Source organism: Salmo salar, chromosome 18 (assembly GCF_965601325.2).
Source record: "Salmo salar chromosome 18, fSalSal1, whole genome shotgun sequence".
Classification (NCBI taxonomy): Eukaryota; Metazoa; Chordata; class Actinopteri; order Salmoniformes; family Salmonidae; genus Salmo; species Salmo salar.
Window position 1 is genome coordinate 8,273,878 of NC_138308.1, and position 17,471 is coordinate 8,291,348.

At 42.8% G+C, this 17,471-nt stretch overlaps 1 protein-coding gene across 2 annotated transcripts; it reads right to left on the reverse strand.

The window, feature by feature from the left end:
* Positions 1-363: 363 nt before the first annotated feature.
* mcmbp (minichromosome maintenance complex binding protein) lies at positions 364-17,381 on the reverse strand. Of its 2 annotated transcripts, none has more exons than XM_082964481.1 (16): positions 17,185-17,381; positions 16,713-16,798; positions 16,412-16,552; positions 16,037-16,078; positions 15,728-15,818; positions 14,312-14,443; positions 6,901-7,040; positions 6,611-6,708; positions 6,344-6,516; positions 6,015-6,138; positions 5,615-5,729; positions 3,064-3,229; positions 2,448-2,581; positions 1,595-1,759; positions 1,261-1,349; positions 364-1,147 (listed from the first exon to the last, which is right to left on the reverse strand). In XM_082964481.1, exons 1-16 carry the CDS (start codon positions 17,240-17,242, stop codon positions 1,021-1,023), a joined length of 1,881 nt encoding a protein of 626 aa, XP_082820607.1. In that variant the 5' UTR covers positions 17,243-17,381; the 3' UTR covers positions 364-1,020.
* Positions 17,382-17,471: the final 90 nt, after the last annotated feature.

The window sequence follows — 17,471 nt, forward strand, 5'->3', positions numbered from 1 at the left end:
CGGTCCTCATGAGACAGTTTATCATAGCGCTTGGTTTTTGTGACTGCACTTAAAACGTTCAAAGCTCTTAATTTTCCGCATTCCAGGTGACTACCTCATGAAGCTGGTTGAGAGAATGACAAGCGTGTAAAGCTGTTAAGGCAAAGGGTGGCTCCTTTGAAGAATCTCTAAGATGTTTTACACTTTTTTGGTTACATAATTCCATGTGTGTTATTTCATAGTTTTGATGTCTTCACTATTATTCTACAATGTAGATACAAAAAGAAATACCCTTGAGGACAGTAGGTGTCCAAACTTGACTGGTACTGTATATATGCATTTGGGTCCGAATCTAGGGTATCCCTTAAAATAATTAGCCCAAAATAAATGTCAAGCTGTCCATATTTTAATGAGTGCAAACAATCATTCACAAACTGATCCCATAAAGCAAGAATTACATTTTGGGGAAGCTCATTCAGCAAATCATGATTGTATTCACTCCTGAGAACTTTCAGGCATGAGATGGGGAGAATAAAATATGATCTCAAAATGCCCTATTTACATATACTTTCAATACCAGATCCAACATGTTGATCTAAGAACGACAACATTTGGTCTAGAGTAAGGGGAGAAAAGTCAACATTGGCTTCGCATATATTTTGCATTAGTTCAAACTTACCTGGACTGAATCCCAAATGTAAACAGTACTTCAATGGAGTTTAAGGCAGTAACATACAAAGCACTCAAAATATCCCACAGTACAATTAGTCATGTCATTTTGTTTTGCCAGGATTTAAAAAAAAAATCTTATTCGAGAAATTGCAAATATGACAACTGATAAAAAGCTTATCCTGATCTCTCAATACCAAAGCAAAAAAGCTAAATAGAATCCCAGTGCTATGAAAAAGAACAAACTTTTGTACATAAAAGTTTTATTAAGTTGAACTTTTCAACAAAAAAATTGCTCTTCTAGTATCAAAATGAAAAATGTTTGTTCCACATAACATATTTTTTATTTCCACACCGGATGGGTGTTTGTGATTAAGGCTCGTTGCCATTGAGACTCTTCTGTTGTTCGGTCCTGCTCCTGCGAAGCATGTCTATGTGCTTGGCTCTCATCCATCCATCTCGGGAAAGGGTGGTCTGTCCCAAACTTAAGGAGAGCAACCTGGGGACAAACGTTACGCCGACTTAGCTACAGAAAATGATTGCTTAACTTGAGGAGCGTGTCATGCTGAATGAAGACGTCAGGACAGGTACGGCCGAATAACTTTCACGTACCTTGCGACAACAAGCATCCTATGCAGGTCCTCTGCGGTGACGCTCTGGGGGTCATCTTTGCGCATGTCAACAAAGTCATCCTCAACTGCCTGTGGAAAAAAGTAACAAGGCAACTGAATAAGATTGAACAAAAATAAGAAACAAATTAGGCTAATTTCTATAGAAAACAGAGGGAGTGGTCGCAGTAACCACAGGTCTTGGAAACCTGCTACCTTACCACGACCTTAAACAAAAACACCTTGACTGAGCTTAACTATTCAATATTGCTTTCAGCACAGAAGCTGGGTTCATAACAAAAGGTTTGGAAACCTGAGAAATCTAAAGTAGCATTCACCTTGGTGACCTCATCAGAGATGCTGTAGTCGAGGGTACGGGCCAGACTCAGGTACACACGGAACTTGTTCATCTGTGACGTGAACTGTGCCATGTGGATGGTAGTGAGATACTCCTCCATGTTGGGTGGGGTCACCTGGGGCTGTAGGGGCACCTGGCAGTCCGACTGTGGAATGGGAGCAGAGATTCTATGAGTTTCCTGTAACGGCCCGAGAAAGATTCAGACCATCCAGTCAATGGGAGTGTGGCAAATATGTTGACGAGGTATTTGCAGGAAGTCCTCATGTCGAGGGCTTGATTTCAAACCTCTGGTGCTAGTAGGCACTGGTTCACTTAAACCGAGTTGGTGTGTATATAAAACTTCATCAGCTCATTTCACAACACGTACTCATCATCGACAGGAAAATTAACTTGTGACCATCTGCTCCCACAGTTGTTTATGACACACTCACCCTGCCCTTCACTGTGGCGTGGCCTGATAGACGGGCCTATCCCGACGCCTCTGGCCAGGATTGTCCCGGTGCCACAGCTGCAGCCATAGCAACTCCATTCGACCGACACACAGAAATAGCACACAGCGCATTCCTTTGGCAACACGGTGAGGCCAAGTTCTAAAGCCAGACCATACGCTGCTAGGGGGCTGGGGTGACCAATGGGCAGTGAGAATGGGCAGCATGGTGGCGCTGGTTGGAAACAACCCCATGGCATTTGACACGTGTCAGTCTCCTGACATCCTGGCTGAAACCTAACCCCTGCACGCACGCGGACCACACACACACACACACCCCCCCCCCCCACTTACGCCCTCTGGTGTGTGGGCCTTGCCTCCTCAGACCCTCTTGTTTTGTACTCACCGGCAGCAGCGATCGGCCCTCTGATGTGACGAGCACGTTAATATTGCAGGGGAATTCCATCTGGTGGTAGCTGAAGTCATAATCGACCTTCTGCCAAGAGATCAGGTTCCCCAGGGCAGTGATGTTCCGCACACCTACAGCACACACGGATATCTATGGACATCTCGCCACGGCACAAAGCTATTCAACGGATTACATGACATTGCACTACCGGCAATTGGTAAACCAAATGAATTCATTAATATACCCCGGACTTCGCACACAAAAGCTAGAGGCACTCCGATATCTGCTGCGCGCTCGTCTTAAAAATGTGTTCCCAGTCACCGTAGTTCTTTCGCCCTGCCCAGAAACAACCCCTTGTCCCTACCACCTATCCCCACTTGTGGACATCTGAGAGGATAAGACGGGTACAAGCAATGTGGAAAATTCCACCTAGCCTATCAGAGGGCAAGTTGGAGCAATCGCCACATTATGAACACCTATCAAATCCTCTCAGATCTACACGAGTGTCCGAGCTTAAAAGTTGTTTCTGGGCAGGGCCTCAGTTTCTTGCCCTAGTGGCTCAGGGTCAAAGCCCTAGTTGCGGCCCGTAGTTCACAGTTCCCCCTCCTCTTACCTGAGCTGTCCAGTTGACCCTGCTCCAGCTGCGTCTCATCCAGGAAGAGGGAGGTGTTCCTGGCCAGCTGCAAGGCTCCACTCACCAGCCGGTTGGCCACGTAGTCCTTCTTAGGCACCAGACGCATGCTGTTCATTGTGTGGAGGCTCATACTGAGACGGTAAGACTAACGGGGAGAAGAAAAACGGTAACCGAAGTTAGTTTATCAATGTACAGTGTCTGTCGGTTCAAGTCTTGTAATGCATGTCGTGTGATACATTATACTCATGCAATGTACAATACATGACCAAAAGTATGTGGACACCTGCTTGTCGAACATCTCATTCCAAAATCACGGGGATTAATATGGAGTTGGTCTCCTCTTTTCTGCTATAACAGCCTCCACTCTTCTGGGAAGGCTTTCCACTAGATGTTGGAACATTGCTGCGGGGACTTGCTTCCATTCAGCCAATAGCATTAGTGAGGTTGGGCACAGATGTTGGGCGATTACGCCTGGCTCGCAGTCGGCGGTCCAATTCATCCCAAAGGTGTTCGATGGGCTTGAGGTCAGGGCTGTGTGCAGACCAGTCAAGGTTTTCCACACCTATCTCAACAAACCACTTATGTATGGACCTCGCTTTGTGCACGGGGCTATTGTAATGCTGAAACAGTAAAGGGCCTTCCCCAAACTGTTGCCACAAAGTTGGAAGCACAGAATCGTCTACAATATCATTGTATGCTGTAGCGTTAAGATCTCTCTTCACTGGAACTAAGGGGCCTAGCCGGAACCATGAAAAACAGCCCCAGATCATAATTCCTCCTCCACAAAACTTTACAGTTGGCACTACGCATTGGAGCAGGTAGCGTTCTCCTGGCATCAGCCAAACCCAGATTCATCCATCGGACTGCCAGATGGTGAAGTGAGATTCATCACTCCAGAGAATGCGTTTCTACCGCTCCAGAGTCCAATGGCGGCGAGCTTTACACCCCTCCAGCCGACGCATGGCATTGCGCATGGTGATCTTAGGCTTGTGTGCGGCCATGGAAACCCATTTCATGAAGCTCCCGATGAACAGTTCTTGTGCTGACGCTGCTTCCAGAGGCAGTTTGGAACTCGGTAGCGAGTGTTGCAACTGAGAACAGACGATTTTGACGTTCTACCCGCTTCAGTACTTGGCGGTCCCGTTCTGTGAGTTTGTGTGGCCTACCACTTCGCGCCTGAACCATTGTTGCTGCTATATGTTTCCACTTCACAATAAACAGCACTTACAGTTGACCGGGGATGCTCTAGCAGTGCAGAAACTTGACTAACTGACTTGTTGGAAAGGTGGCATCCTATGACGGTGCCACGTTGAAAGTCACTGAGCTCTTCAGTAAGGCCATGTTTGTCTATGGAGATTGCATGGCGGTGTGCTCGATTTTATACAACGGTCAGCAACGGGTGTCGGTGAAATAGCGGAATCCACTAATCTGAAAGGGTGTCCACATACACTACTGTTCAAAAGTTTGGGGTCACTTAGATTTCCTTGTTAATGAAAGAAAAACTAAAATGTTTATACATTAAAATAACATCAAATTGATTAGAAATACAGTGTAGACATTGTCAATGTTCTAAATGACTATTGTAGCTGGAAACGGCAGATTTTTAATAGAATATCTACATAGGTGTACAGAGGGCCATTATCAGCAACCATCACTCCTGTGTTCCAATGGCACGTTGTGTTAGCTAATCCAAGTTTATCATTTTAAAAAGGCTAATTGACCATTAGAAAACCCTTTTGCAATAATGTTAGCACAGCTGAAAACAGTTGTTCTGATTAAAGAAGCAATAAAACTGTCCTTCTTTAGACTAGTTGAGTATCTGGAGCAAAACGTTTATCATTTAAAACAATAAACTTGGATTAGCTAACACAACGTGCCATTGGAACACAGGAGTGATGGTTGCTGATAATGGGTCTTCTGTACGCCTATGTAGCTATTCCATTACAAATATATATATATATTTAAATTAGCCGTTTCCAGCAACAATAGGCATTTACAACATTAACAATGTCTACACTATTTCTGATCAATTTGATGTCATTTTAAAATGGACAAAAAAAAAAAAAAACATTTTCTTTCATTAACAAGGACATTTCTACGTGACCCCAAACTTTTGAACGGTAGTGTACTTTTTGTATAAAGAGTGTATGTTCGCAAGCAAATTTCTCTTTGGGATATGTACACATACAAACTGTCAAACTCCAAAGCCACTGCCCTCAGATTCGGAACAAGCAATGTTACCCACGAGCCCATGGATCCCTAATTGTCATCCTAGAGATCTACAAAGTATGCCTTCTTTCAGAATCTAATCTAATAGTGACCTTAAGTGGATGGCTAAATTCATTTAGTCATGACGATGAAGAAACTGTACTGCCACACTTCAGGCAGGAGTTGCATGTCAGTGTTCTACTCAATATTAATCTCAATTACTAGTGGCACCCAGACGTGCTGCGACATCTCAATTCATAATCTCAAGTAACAGTCAAACCAGTTGATTTAACACGGACCACGATAAAGAATATTAACTCACACAAGGCACCAGCTGCTGGATGATCTGATAGAGTCGCTCTGTGTAGGAGTTGAGCGGGCAGCCACTCAGATTCAGGGTGAATTTACCCAAAGGCAGGACATCCCGCCTGGTATACCTGTGATGACAGAGAACCACACAATCACTATCAGGAACCACCTTGGAGCTTGTTACAATAAAGAGTTGTGGTGGTACTTACTATGCACTACAAATGGAGTCGTAAATAGAGAAAGAAAACATACATAAATGTATCTCTGGCACGGTTTCCCGGACCCAGATTAAGCCTAGTTCTGGATTAAAAATCATTGTCAAATGGAGAACGTCCATGAAATGTTTTATGCCAGGACTAAGCTCACGCTGGGTTTGGGGAAACCATCCCTTTGTGTATGGAGTGCACACGCACACGTTAGAGATGAGGTGCAGTAAGAGGTACTCGGCAGCCAGTCCGTCTCCCAGAAGAACGTGAGTGAGGTAAGCAAGCAGCTCTGCCCTCACAGATGCCATCTCGACCAGGAAAGAGGATACAACTGAGAAGGTGAGACACAAAAGTTTAAAACAGACACTCCACATAACAGTTAAGGAACACTATAATTTGATTTTCTTTTTTAAAAGCATACAATTCAGGTCCAAACTCAGATTTTTCGCATAAATCATTCATTGATGTCAGTGGGAGAATTGCACCGCCCTCAGTGAATACAAGTAAATGTATATTGTGATGTGTCCCAGTCTTACAGGCGCTGTGGTCCTCTGTGGGAGCAGAGGGCAGAAGGGGGTTGTTGTGTTGCAGGGGGCGGGCGTACAGCATGTGGAGACGGGGCACCAGTGAAGCAGGGGGGTCATGAGCTCTCTGTTCCTCTGGACTCTCCATACTCTCGCTGGGGTTTAGCAGCAACGACGAGGGGTCTCTGCGTGGATACACAATGCTGTGAGCAATACGGACGCCCAAAACGCAACTAAAACGAAACAAACCTCATTTAAAAAGAAACTCAAGCGCCCTACTTTTCTTCCCCCAGCACAGTCAGGACTGGGTTGACGGAGAGAATCCCGTAGATCTCCAGTGTGTCGTTCAGTTTGAAGCTGTCCAACCCCTCATAGACCTGTCAACAGAGCACCTGGTGAGTCAGAGTCAATGGGATCTTTGGGATCACTTGACTATTCTGACACACAAATAGGCTAGTCCCTTGATAAAGCTTAGTTACAAAACCCAGGCAAAATATTATATAAATCAACCACTGGACAGGCTGGGCCTAAAAAATTAAAATCACCCAGGATGATTTGGTTTGTTTTACCTTCACTAGACAGGCTGGCCCCCTCTCCCCCGGCAGGGGAAAGTTGAGGTCCAGATGGGAGGAACAGTCTGAGGGGGCAGTTGTCTGGCTGGAGGGGGCTTCGGTCTCCTGCCGCTTGGAGTCCCCGTTGCCATGGGGCTCTGTAAATAGAAGAGAGAACGGTTGGTATAGTGGTTTCTCAATTAAAAAGTTGAGAGTTTATGCCGCGACACTGTGGCAGATAGTGGTAAATTGCATCATTCCGCCACACTATCACAAGGGGGAGTTAGAACACTGATTATGCTTTTGGTTTCTCTCCCTCGAAAAACACAGAAAGAAATCTAAGATTTCATACTGGCTTTATTTACCAGTGTGGAAATACCGATAGCCCCTTTTGATGATGGGAGTTTCTGAAACACGGACTCCTCCTTTGCTGATGTGAAGAAGAAACTGAAGAGTCTTGCGAGGAAACGGACGGAAAAAAGGTTGCCCATATTTTCAAGAGCTGAGCCATTGAATTTGTTTTAATTATTAAAATGTACTTGTTTATTTAGACAATTTAATGTATTTGTTTAGGCTTGGCCTATTTAGTAGGCTATTTTGGGGCATAAAGCTATATTTGTCAGCGTAAAGCTCAGTGACTCACTCATTTGTGGCCCTGGATCAAAATAAATAAGACATTCTTTCTGATAGTCTAATAAAACATATTTTTTTCCAAGTTAATCTGCTCAATTATTTGTGACATTAATGGTTACAATGAAGAATGTAAACAAAATAAATCCTATTCATAATCAGATTCGTGTTGGGAGCTGTACTTTTCCTTATTTTTTTGTTACATTACAAAAACATCACACAATGATCAACTACATCACACCTGCTCAGCTCCACATGCTCACACACCACCCCCATCTTCAGCATGACTCTCCACCACATGGCCTCAAACGGCAACATTTTGTTTCTCTCCGTTGCCCACGCACTTTCAACATTTAGATAATAAAGCATTTGACCTTTCCATTGTGTTAATGTAATATTGGTCGATTTCCAGTTAAGTATAGTTTTTTTTTTCCCTCAAGATGATTGACAAGGAAAGTATCCTCCAACCCATCGGGTATCTCGCTGCACGCACCTTCACATACCACGTCTTGAAATACGCTGACAGACAGATTAAGGAAAAGTACATTTACATTTTAATACTTCTGACAGACAACTTTCTAACTCCGCCCATAACTTTTGGACTTCATAACGTTGCAAGGCGGCACGGATTATTTTGACCGAATGGAAAATGAACCTGGTAATCTAATTGAATTGGCTGCCCGACCTAAGACCTACAGGTTTAACCTTCTGAATGGATGATTATACTCAAGAAAATGGCCGACTTACGAGTTCCGAGAGTCAATCCATTCCCCAACAATACAACAAATTGATTCAGGGGCGGAAATCCCGGGGGGGACGGGGGGGACACGACCCCCCCATCCTGGGAAAAATATGATTTGTCCCCCCCAATATATCACTGAAACATAACTATGTAATTTAAATAATATTAATAATACGCAATGAAAGCAATTGTGCCGATTATAGACACTTAATAGCGCGTTTTTAAGTTTCAAAAGATTGAGACCCCCCCGCCCTTTGCCTCACAATGGTTCGATCCACTGCCCGTTCCTTAGTTTGCACGTAACTGCCGTGAGGTTCAACAAGTCAATCGCGCACACACACACTAGCTGAATATGCAGAGCTAGCGCACAAATATTAACTATTAAGCTAGCTAGTACCTATTCCATTTATGTGGCGTCGTCAAAGATGGAATCAGCATGCAGATGATGTAAGTTAGTGCTTCAAAGTCCCTGTGATAAGGTTAGCGATAAACTGAAGTCCAAACTGAACAGAACTACACTCTCTTCTACCATTGTCTTAAATATATTTAATGGTCTCGTTGCAAAAGCTAAATTGTCGCAAGGGAACTTTTATTTATTTATTTTATTTCACCTTTATTTAACCCGGGTAGCAAAGATTATAGCAAACACCACTGAAAGTGAATTGGTGCTCGCTAGCTTTGCAAATTCAGCTATTGTTGGAAGCCAGCCAATATGAAACAAACTATTAAAACTACAAAAGGTTGCAGCATATGTTGTGTAAATGGTGAACTCATACAGCTGTCAACTGTTGTCATTTTAATCCGTTTCACATTTTCTAGCTACCTTTTAGATCGAAGCCCAAATAGAATGATTGAAGATGATAGAAGCCCATCTCCTACTGTAAATAACCTACACACTGTGTGTGTAGCCAGCCAGCCAGCCAGGTAGAAAAATAAAAGACGGACATCAGAGTATTTTTCAATACACCAAAACGCATAGTAAGAACCCTAGTAGCCTAATATCTCAAAGACTAGTTGATAAAATGTTCATAAGAAAGAAATGAAATTCTAATGGAAATGTTTCACAATGATGTCATTAGGCAGAGCAGGCAACAGATGGCACACAGACAGCAGAGTTGGGGACAGATATGCAGGGACAGACTGGCAGAGACAGGGAGTCTCAGGTAAGTTTGTTGAGTCTTTGTTTGGCAACATTATGAAAGGTTCTCAATTTTTTTGACTTGTAAAATTGGAACATAATTGGAATATGCCATGGATACCCCCACTCTCAACTTTAACAAATCTTAGTTCAGTCACCAGTTTAAGGCAATGGTATTGCTGTTGTGATTAGTTGTGTAGTTTTGGGTACCGGTAGTTAGGAGTACGGCAAACACCTTATTTCTTTGGTTCCTCAATATACATTTACCATATTACAATGTAGGCTATGTGTTACAGCACTACTTTTGGTGTCCCCCTCAGGAATTGCTCGAGAAAATTTAATGTAATTGTCCCCTCCAAAGTGGATATCAGATTTTCGCCCCTGTTTGGAACCACGTAGTTGTCTAGTGAAGAGTAGGCTGTTCGCTCGCCTCCGAGGCGAGTGTGGCCTCTGACGCAATTTAGTAAATCAACAAGATTCATAAGTATTTTTTTCACAAAAGCTGGCCTTATTTTATCTGCAGTTTTCAGCTGGGAACTGTCCCACTCCATGGTGAATTGCACCCTCTGCACGAGCACCAATGCATAACAAAAAAATGTTTAATAAATCTGAATCCACATGTCAAGTGTAATTGCGCCATTGTATTTACCCAAGTTCTCAACTCTGGGACAACCCGCCAGTTGATTTTTTTTGCCCGATGCAAGACTCTAGCGCAAGAGAGAGAGAGACTCTCGGACAGAACAATTCCCACCTCCATTCATTTACAAAGGGTTAGTCTAATAGCTCGGCTAGGTGTGAAAAATCCCCCAATTTGTGCTACAGTTTAGGATACAGATCACCGACTGACCTATTGTAAAGCGCAGCCTAACGGCCAAAAAAGGGCAAACTTGAAATGAATTCAAGGCTGAAGTCCTCTAAAGTTTTACATTTCGAACACAATATCACAGTCCTGATTTTACCTAACAAAAAAAAAAACGCATCAACCCCTAAAAAAAGTGTCCATTTATTATAATCCACATAATTCAAACAAAATGAGCTGTAGTGAGAGAGAGACTGGGAATGCTAAAGATTATCAGAAATAATGTGTCGTTAACCCTTCTTTATAGTACAACTTATTTTGAAGGAAAGCCACAAATGAGTGAGTCAGTCAGTCCTACGCGGAAAAGTAAATCCACGGTTCTGAAACAATCTTCAGTGCGCCATTGAATTGGAGCCTTTCCCTATATGTTACTTTGTGCACAATAGCGAATTGAGGAGCGAGTAAACAACTTAATTAGGCTATTTATTTATAGACCTATCTTAAATGCGCCTGGCTTTATAAATGTTGCCTGTTTGAGTTTGTTTAATAGCCTACTGATTCCGTGAGCACCAAGCCTCACGCAAACTCAAAATGTTGGATAAAGCAATTTCACAAATCCGGCTGATTTTAAAATCATTGCTATGGTGTAATAAAGACAGAAAATAATATGCAAGCAGCTCTCGCTCCTCTACCCTCCTTGTTCTTTATCTCCTTATTGTTATTACTTATTATAATAATGATCATAATTGTAATGTCTTCATGCATTTTATAACCATCATTGAGCTGTAGGCCTAAGAGCGCATCCTTTTTAGCCTCAATACCATAACTTGCTATGCGTGACGCATCTCCAGTCATAAGAGTTCCACCTAGTCGACAGATATTTAGGAGACCTCATATGCTGTCCTAACAGTTAAGAGTTACCAGTAGGTGTATTGATTATAGAAAAAGGTAGCGAGTCAGTAGTTCCTGCGCCAGTTCTTGCTTTGGAGTTAGTGAACATTTTTTTATATGATCAGCCCATAAATAATCTAGACCTATACGCAACAGTATCTCTTGAGCTTTTGACAAGGATTTTACATGAGGCCTAATTCACACGATATGCCCGAAAATACTAATAACCACTAGGCTAATAAATAATCACATTTTCCTTTCAATTAACTTATGTTACTTCAAGTTATCAATTTGGAACGCACACAAAAGCGATTTAGAGTTGAAGGGGAGTGTCGAGTGTGTTGATATAAATGGTAATATTATCTAAATTCCTCTTTCAACCGGCATAATGCTGTATGATTCAGTGCATTGCCAATCACATCACTAAAAAATATGAGAATTGAGAGCCTCCCAAGTGGTGCAGTGGTCTAAGGTACTGCATCGCAGTGCTAGCTGCGTCACTACAGATCCTGGTTCGATCCCAGGCTGTGTTGCAGCCGGCAGCGACCGGGAGACCCATTTGGCGGCGCACAATTGGCCCAGCGTCCGGGTTAGGGGAGAATTGGTTAAATAAGGTTATGAATACCAACAGATCAGGCAATAATTATGAGCATGCAGCAGAGTTCACAGCTGGCGATGCCCCCAACTGCAGGCCAGGTGTTACGTTACTGCCTTATTCTAAAATGTATTAATCTACACACAATACCACGAGGAAAAATAAAAAAACATTTTTGTAAATTTATGAAAAATATAAAAACGGAAATATTACATTTACATAAGTATTCAGACCCTTTACTCAGTATTTTGTTGAAGCACCTTTGGCAGCGATTACAGCCTAAAGTCTTAGGTTTGACACTACAAGCTTGGTACACCTGTATTTGGGGTGTTTCTCCCATTCTTCTCTGCAGATCCTCTCAAGCTCTGTCAGGTTGGATGGGCTGAGTTGCTGCACAGCTATTTTCAGGTCTCTCCAGAGATGTTAGATTGGGTTCAAGTCCAGGCTCTGGCTGGGACACTCAAGGAGATTCAGACACTTCTCCCGAAGCCACTCCTGTGTTGTCTTGGCTGTGTGCTTAGGGTCGTTTTCCTTTTTGGAAGGTGAACCTTGACCCCAGCCTGAGCGCTCTAGACCAGGTTTTCATCAAGGATCTCCCTGTACTTTATACCGTTCATCTATGCCTTGATCCTGACTAGTCTTTCAGTCGCTGCCGCTGCAAAACATCCCCACAGCTTAATGCTGCCATCACCACGCTTCACACCGTAGGGATGGTGCCAGGTTTCCTCCAGATGCGACGCTTGGCATTCAGGCCAAAGAGTTCAATCTTGGTTTCATCAGACCAGAGAATCTTGTTTCTCATGGTCAGAGTCCTTTAAGTGCCTTTTGGCAAACTCCAAGAGGGCTGTCATGTTCCTTTTACTCAAGAGTGGCTTCTGTCTGGCCACTCAACCATAAAGGCCTGATTGCTGAAGTGCTGCAGAGATGGTTGTACTTCTGAAAGGTTCTCCCATCTCCACAGAGGAACTCTGGAGCTCTGTCAGAGTGACCACCTGGTTCTTGGTCACCTCCCTGACCAATGCCCTTCTCCCCCGATTGCTCAGGTTGGCCGTGCGGCCAGCTCTAGGAAGAGTATTGATGGTTCCAAACTTCCTCCATTTAAGAATGATAGAGGCCCTTGTGTTCTTGAGGACCTTCAATGCTGCAGACATTTTTTGGTACCCTTCCCCAGATCTGTGCCTTGACGCAATCCTGTCTCGGAGCTCTATGGACAACTCCTTCGACCTCATGGCTTGGTTTTTGCTCTGACATGTACTGTCAACTGCAATCAAGTTGTAGAAACATCTCACAGATGATCAATGGAAACAGGATGCACCTGAACTCAATTTTGAGTCTCATAGCAAAGGGCCTGAATACTTATGTAAATAAGGTTTCTTTTTTTTTTTTTTTTATATACATTCGCAAAAATTTCTATAAACACATTTTCGCTTTGTCATTATGGGGTATTGTGTGAAACTCCCCAAATACAGGTGTGCCAAGCTTGTAGCGTCATACCCAAGAAGACTCGAGGCTGTAATCGCTGCCAAAGGTGCTTCAACAAAGTACTGAGTAAAGGGTCTGAATACTTTTATTTTTATAAATTTGCAAAAATGTCTAAAAACACGTTTTTGCTTTGCCATTATGGGGTATTGTGTGTAGATTGATTTATTCATTAATTTTAGAACAAGGCTGTAACAAAATGTGGAAGAAGTCAAGGGGTCTGAATACTTTCCGATTGCACCGTGGAAAGTTCAGACCCCTTGAATTTTCCCACATTTTTTTACGTTACGCACTCCGTTGCATCAGTCCGTCTTCACTTGCAGCCTGCTTCGAAGCTGCAATGCCTGCGAGAAGGACCCGATCACGTGATGGGCATTGGCTAATAAGAATTGAGATATCTGGCGATTGGCAGCAGAGAAGGAAATGTATTACTGAAAAAAGTCAGACCATTTGGAACACAACAATAGTACAGGCAAGATTAAAAACAGTGGTATGCATTCGTGACTGCAATTTCTTCAGCCAACATGAAGTTAATTTGTTGTTTAATTATTTGTTACTTATTTTTATAACTAAAATGCTTGAATGAAATGATCAGACCAAAAGATGAGGACACAACAGTTCACCTGACAAGACTAAAGTCAATATATCACAGACCTGATTTGCCCTGACGAAAATGTACCAATGCCCGACCAACAAAACTACCTTATAAATAGGTCACGATGTATATACTCTATATCCAATGGAAAGCATACAGTATTTGTTCACCATTTTCGTTAATAAAAGACGGATAAAAAGACGAGATGGAGCAGACGTGCTCAAAGATGCCCTCTGGTGATTCAAATGAGCATTAACGGCACGCACTGTGACTCACCGAAGCACATCACAGCATCCTATACTGCGGTATGATGCAACTTCAAAAATGAGGAACCACTGTAGTACTGCTAAAACCGAGTCTTCAACCTGGCTGGACCAGCCAGGCTCATGTTCACTAGGCATGAAACTAAAGAAAAAAACTGTCCAAACCGGGGAGGTACTATCTGAATGCATGTTGTAAAAAAATATATAAAAAAACAATAAAAAGGTTTGCTACAGTGTGCCCTAACGAGCATGACTCAAACATCCAAGTAAAGCAGTTCTTAAGGGGTGTGTACCCACCTGTGTGTGGTTCTCTCTGCTTCTGGGGTTGTGTGTCCATGTCGTCGTCGTCCTCTTCGTAACTGCGCTTCTGTCTGCTTGGGACATAGGAGGTGGATGGGACAACTCTTGCCTGACTAGAACAGCCATAGCTGTGTGGCAGAGTTAAGAACAACTCCATAGCTTGAGACAGCTACTTAGGCAAACCACTGCACCTACACAAATAGTGAGCAAAATTCTGACTCATTTCAACAAACAACAAATATGGATAATCACAGAGCGTACTGCATAATCATATTCATAGAGTCAAAGTCGAATTTGGACCAAAAAGTCAGAGGATAAGCCCCTCCTCTTTTGGCAGACAGCCAAATAAAAATGCTTTGTTGAATATACAGTGTATTATTACGTAAAGTATTCAGACCCTTTACTCAGTACTTTGTTGAAGCACCTTTGGCAGCGATTACAGCCTTGAGTCTTCTTGGGTACGACACTACAGGCTTGGCGAACCTGTATTTGGGGAGTTTCTCCAATTCTTCTCTGCAGATCCTCTCTAGCTCTGTCAGGTTGGATGGGGAGCGTCACTGCACAGCTATTTTCAGGTCTCTCTAGAGATGATCGATCGGGTTCAAGTCCGGGCTCTGGCTGGGCCACTCAAGGACAATCAGCCACTCATAAGTTGTCTGTTGTCTTAGCTGTGTGCTTAGGGTCATTGTCCTTCTGTAAGGTTCTCCCATCTCCATAGAGGAACTCTGGAGCTGTCAGAGTGACCATCAGGTTCTTGGTCACCTCCCTGAACAAGTCCCGTCTCCCCTGATTGCTCAGTTTGCTCAGGAGGCCAGCTCTTGGAAGAGTCTTGGTGTCTCCAAAATTCTTCCATTTAAGAATGATGGAGGCCACTGTGTTCGTGGTGACCTTCAATGCTGCAGAAATGTTTTGGTACCCTTCCCTAGATCTGTGCCTCGACACGATCCTGTCTCGGAGCTCTACGGACCATTCCTTCGACCTCATGGCTTGGTTTTTCCTCTGACATGCACTGTCAACTGTGGGACCTTATATAGACAGGTGTGTGCCTTTCCAACTCATGTCCAATCAATTAAATTTACCACAGGTGGACTCTAATAAAGTTGAAGAAACATCTCAAGGATGATCAATGGAAACAGGATGCACCTGAGCTCAATTTTGAATCTCATAGCAAAGGGTCTGAATACTTATGTAAATCAGATATTTCTTTCTTAATTTTTTTTATAAATTTGCAAAAATGTCCAAAAACCTGTTTTTGCTTTGTCATTATGGGGTATTGTGTGTAGAACGCTGGGGATTTTTAAAAACGTTTTAATCAATTTTAGAATAATGCTGTAACGTAACAAAATGTGGTAAAAGTCAAGGGGTCTGAATACTTTCCGAAAGCACTGTATATCACAGCAGAAAGAAAGGATATCTCTTTAGCCCAAGGGCTCTCTCCTGGAATAGGGACACAATAGAAGGTCTGTCTCTCTGCAGTCACAGTGTTTCTGGAGTTCAAATCCACCTGAAGAACACAGGTAATCAAGAGCAGTCATGTGAATTTGAATCTTAAAACACTACCACTCCTGGGTTTAAACTAAATCTACATTGTAGACAACACTTGCTTACTCCGTGTCAAAATGACCTGCCCTGACTTCCATGCAAAGGTCTAATACATTAGCTACACATCTTTGAAACTATGTCTAAGTAGAGCACCAGCCAATGTTAGAGAGATGAGCTTACCCCACATTCTGTGACATCTTTGTACTTCCCACATCTCAACACCTGAGAATTGTCAGACAGACAACAACTAATGACTGGAGGAAGAGAACAAGATTGGAAAAGCTTTTTCCTACTTGCCATATACTTCCACCAATTACAGTAAATTGACTGCACTTTCAACAAGTACATAGACGTGAACTATCTACAATACTAGAACTGATTGTTTTCACAGGGCTAGGTGAAATGCACCTTGAACAACCTATAATTTCTCAGAGTCTCATCAGCAGATTCCCATGCAGGGAAATGTCAACAGAGAACACTGACAGCAGGTGTCTGTGTAATACAGTGCATTCTGCAGCTACTGAAGCAAAGAAATGGAAGAGTGTAAGGTCTTACATTGGTCTTGGTTGAGGGGTCCACAGTCTCATACACTCCCATGTAGAACTCTGGATCAAACATGTCTTGGACCAAACAACGGAATTTCACAAGGCTGTTGGGCTTCAAGTAGTGCAAGGGCACATCGTTCAGTGAAGGAACCTGAAATGAAAACAAACACACGTACAAAAGATGTACAAAGGAAGGGTGTGCTGGATTCTATATTCATTTAAGTGTTTAGTGTACTGCTAGTTCACAGTGACCAATTTTAGTCAAATGAGAATAAATGGCATTCTTCAGAGACATTTAAAAATGTCCATACCCAGCTAAGAGATTCCTTTTCCTTCAGCTGCCCTCTGAAGTATTCCAACACTTTTTCTTCCCATTCTGGGTTAGAGTTGTTCTGGGCTGCAGGACAACAGAAGCGAAAGACAAACCACATCCGCATTATGTATGCTGATCAGCAGAAAGTCACAACACCATAAACGGGAGACGTAAACATGTGTATTGAGTAATCATAAGAAACGACTAACTATTATAATACAGAATAGAAATTCAACTAAATATGAATGACCTCCCGGAAACCTACACCACACTTAAAGCAGTTCCACGTTAGCTAACATTAGTAAGTTATTCCAGTCTCATCAGTTAGTTGATCTGGAAATCAGCTGTTTTCAAACTCGTAACTAGCTAGCTAACTGTGGCTAGCACCGGCTAGTTAGCTAGGTAGCTAGCTAAGTTCCTGAACCAGCATGGTCTCGCTAGCACCTCTTCCATGGCATTTGTCTTCTTACCAAACATCGCTTCGACAACGCCCAATGGCTTGTTTATCCAATCGTGAGACGAAGGCATTATTTACCAGTAAATCGTTTGGAAGGCCGATAAAATAAACTACAGAAAATATTAATAATTATTCCTCAACAACTTTATCTCTCTCGCTCTCCTGCAGTGCACAGCTCAGTCCGCGTTCACACTGGCGGGAAAATTGCGTCACTAGAAATGAGAACGCAACGCCCTCGTAGTCGCTGCATCTTTTTAGGGATATTTTCGCCAATATCTGTAATATTATTGCATTTTAAAT

Coding starts and splice junctions, on each gene's coding strand:
- mcmbp (XM_082964481.1), bottom strand. CDS start 17,242: ATGCCTTCGTCTCACGATTGGATAAACAAGCCATTGGGCGTTGTCGAA. Junction 3,230..5,614: donor TCCAGCAGCTGGTGCCTTGT/GTGAGTTAATAT, acceptor TCTCCCCGTTAG/TCTTACCGTCTCAGTATGAG. Junction 1,760..2,447: donor AGGGCCGATCGCTGCTGCCG/GTGAGTACAAAA, acceptor CCCATTCCACAG/TCGGACTGCCAGGTGCCCCT.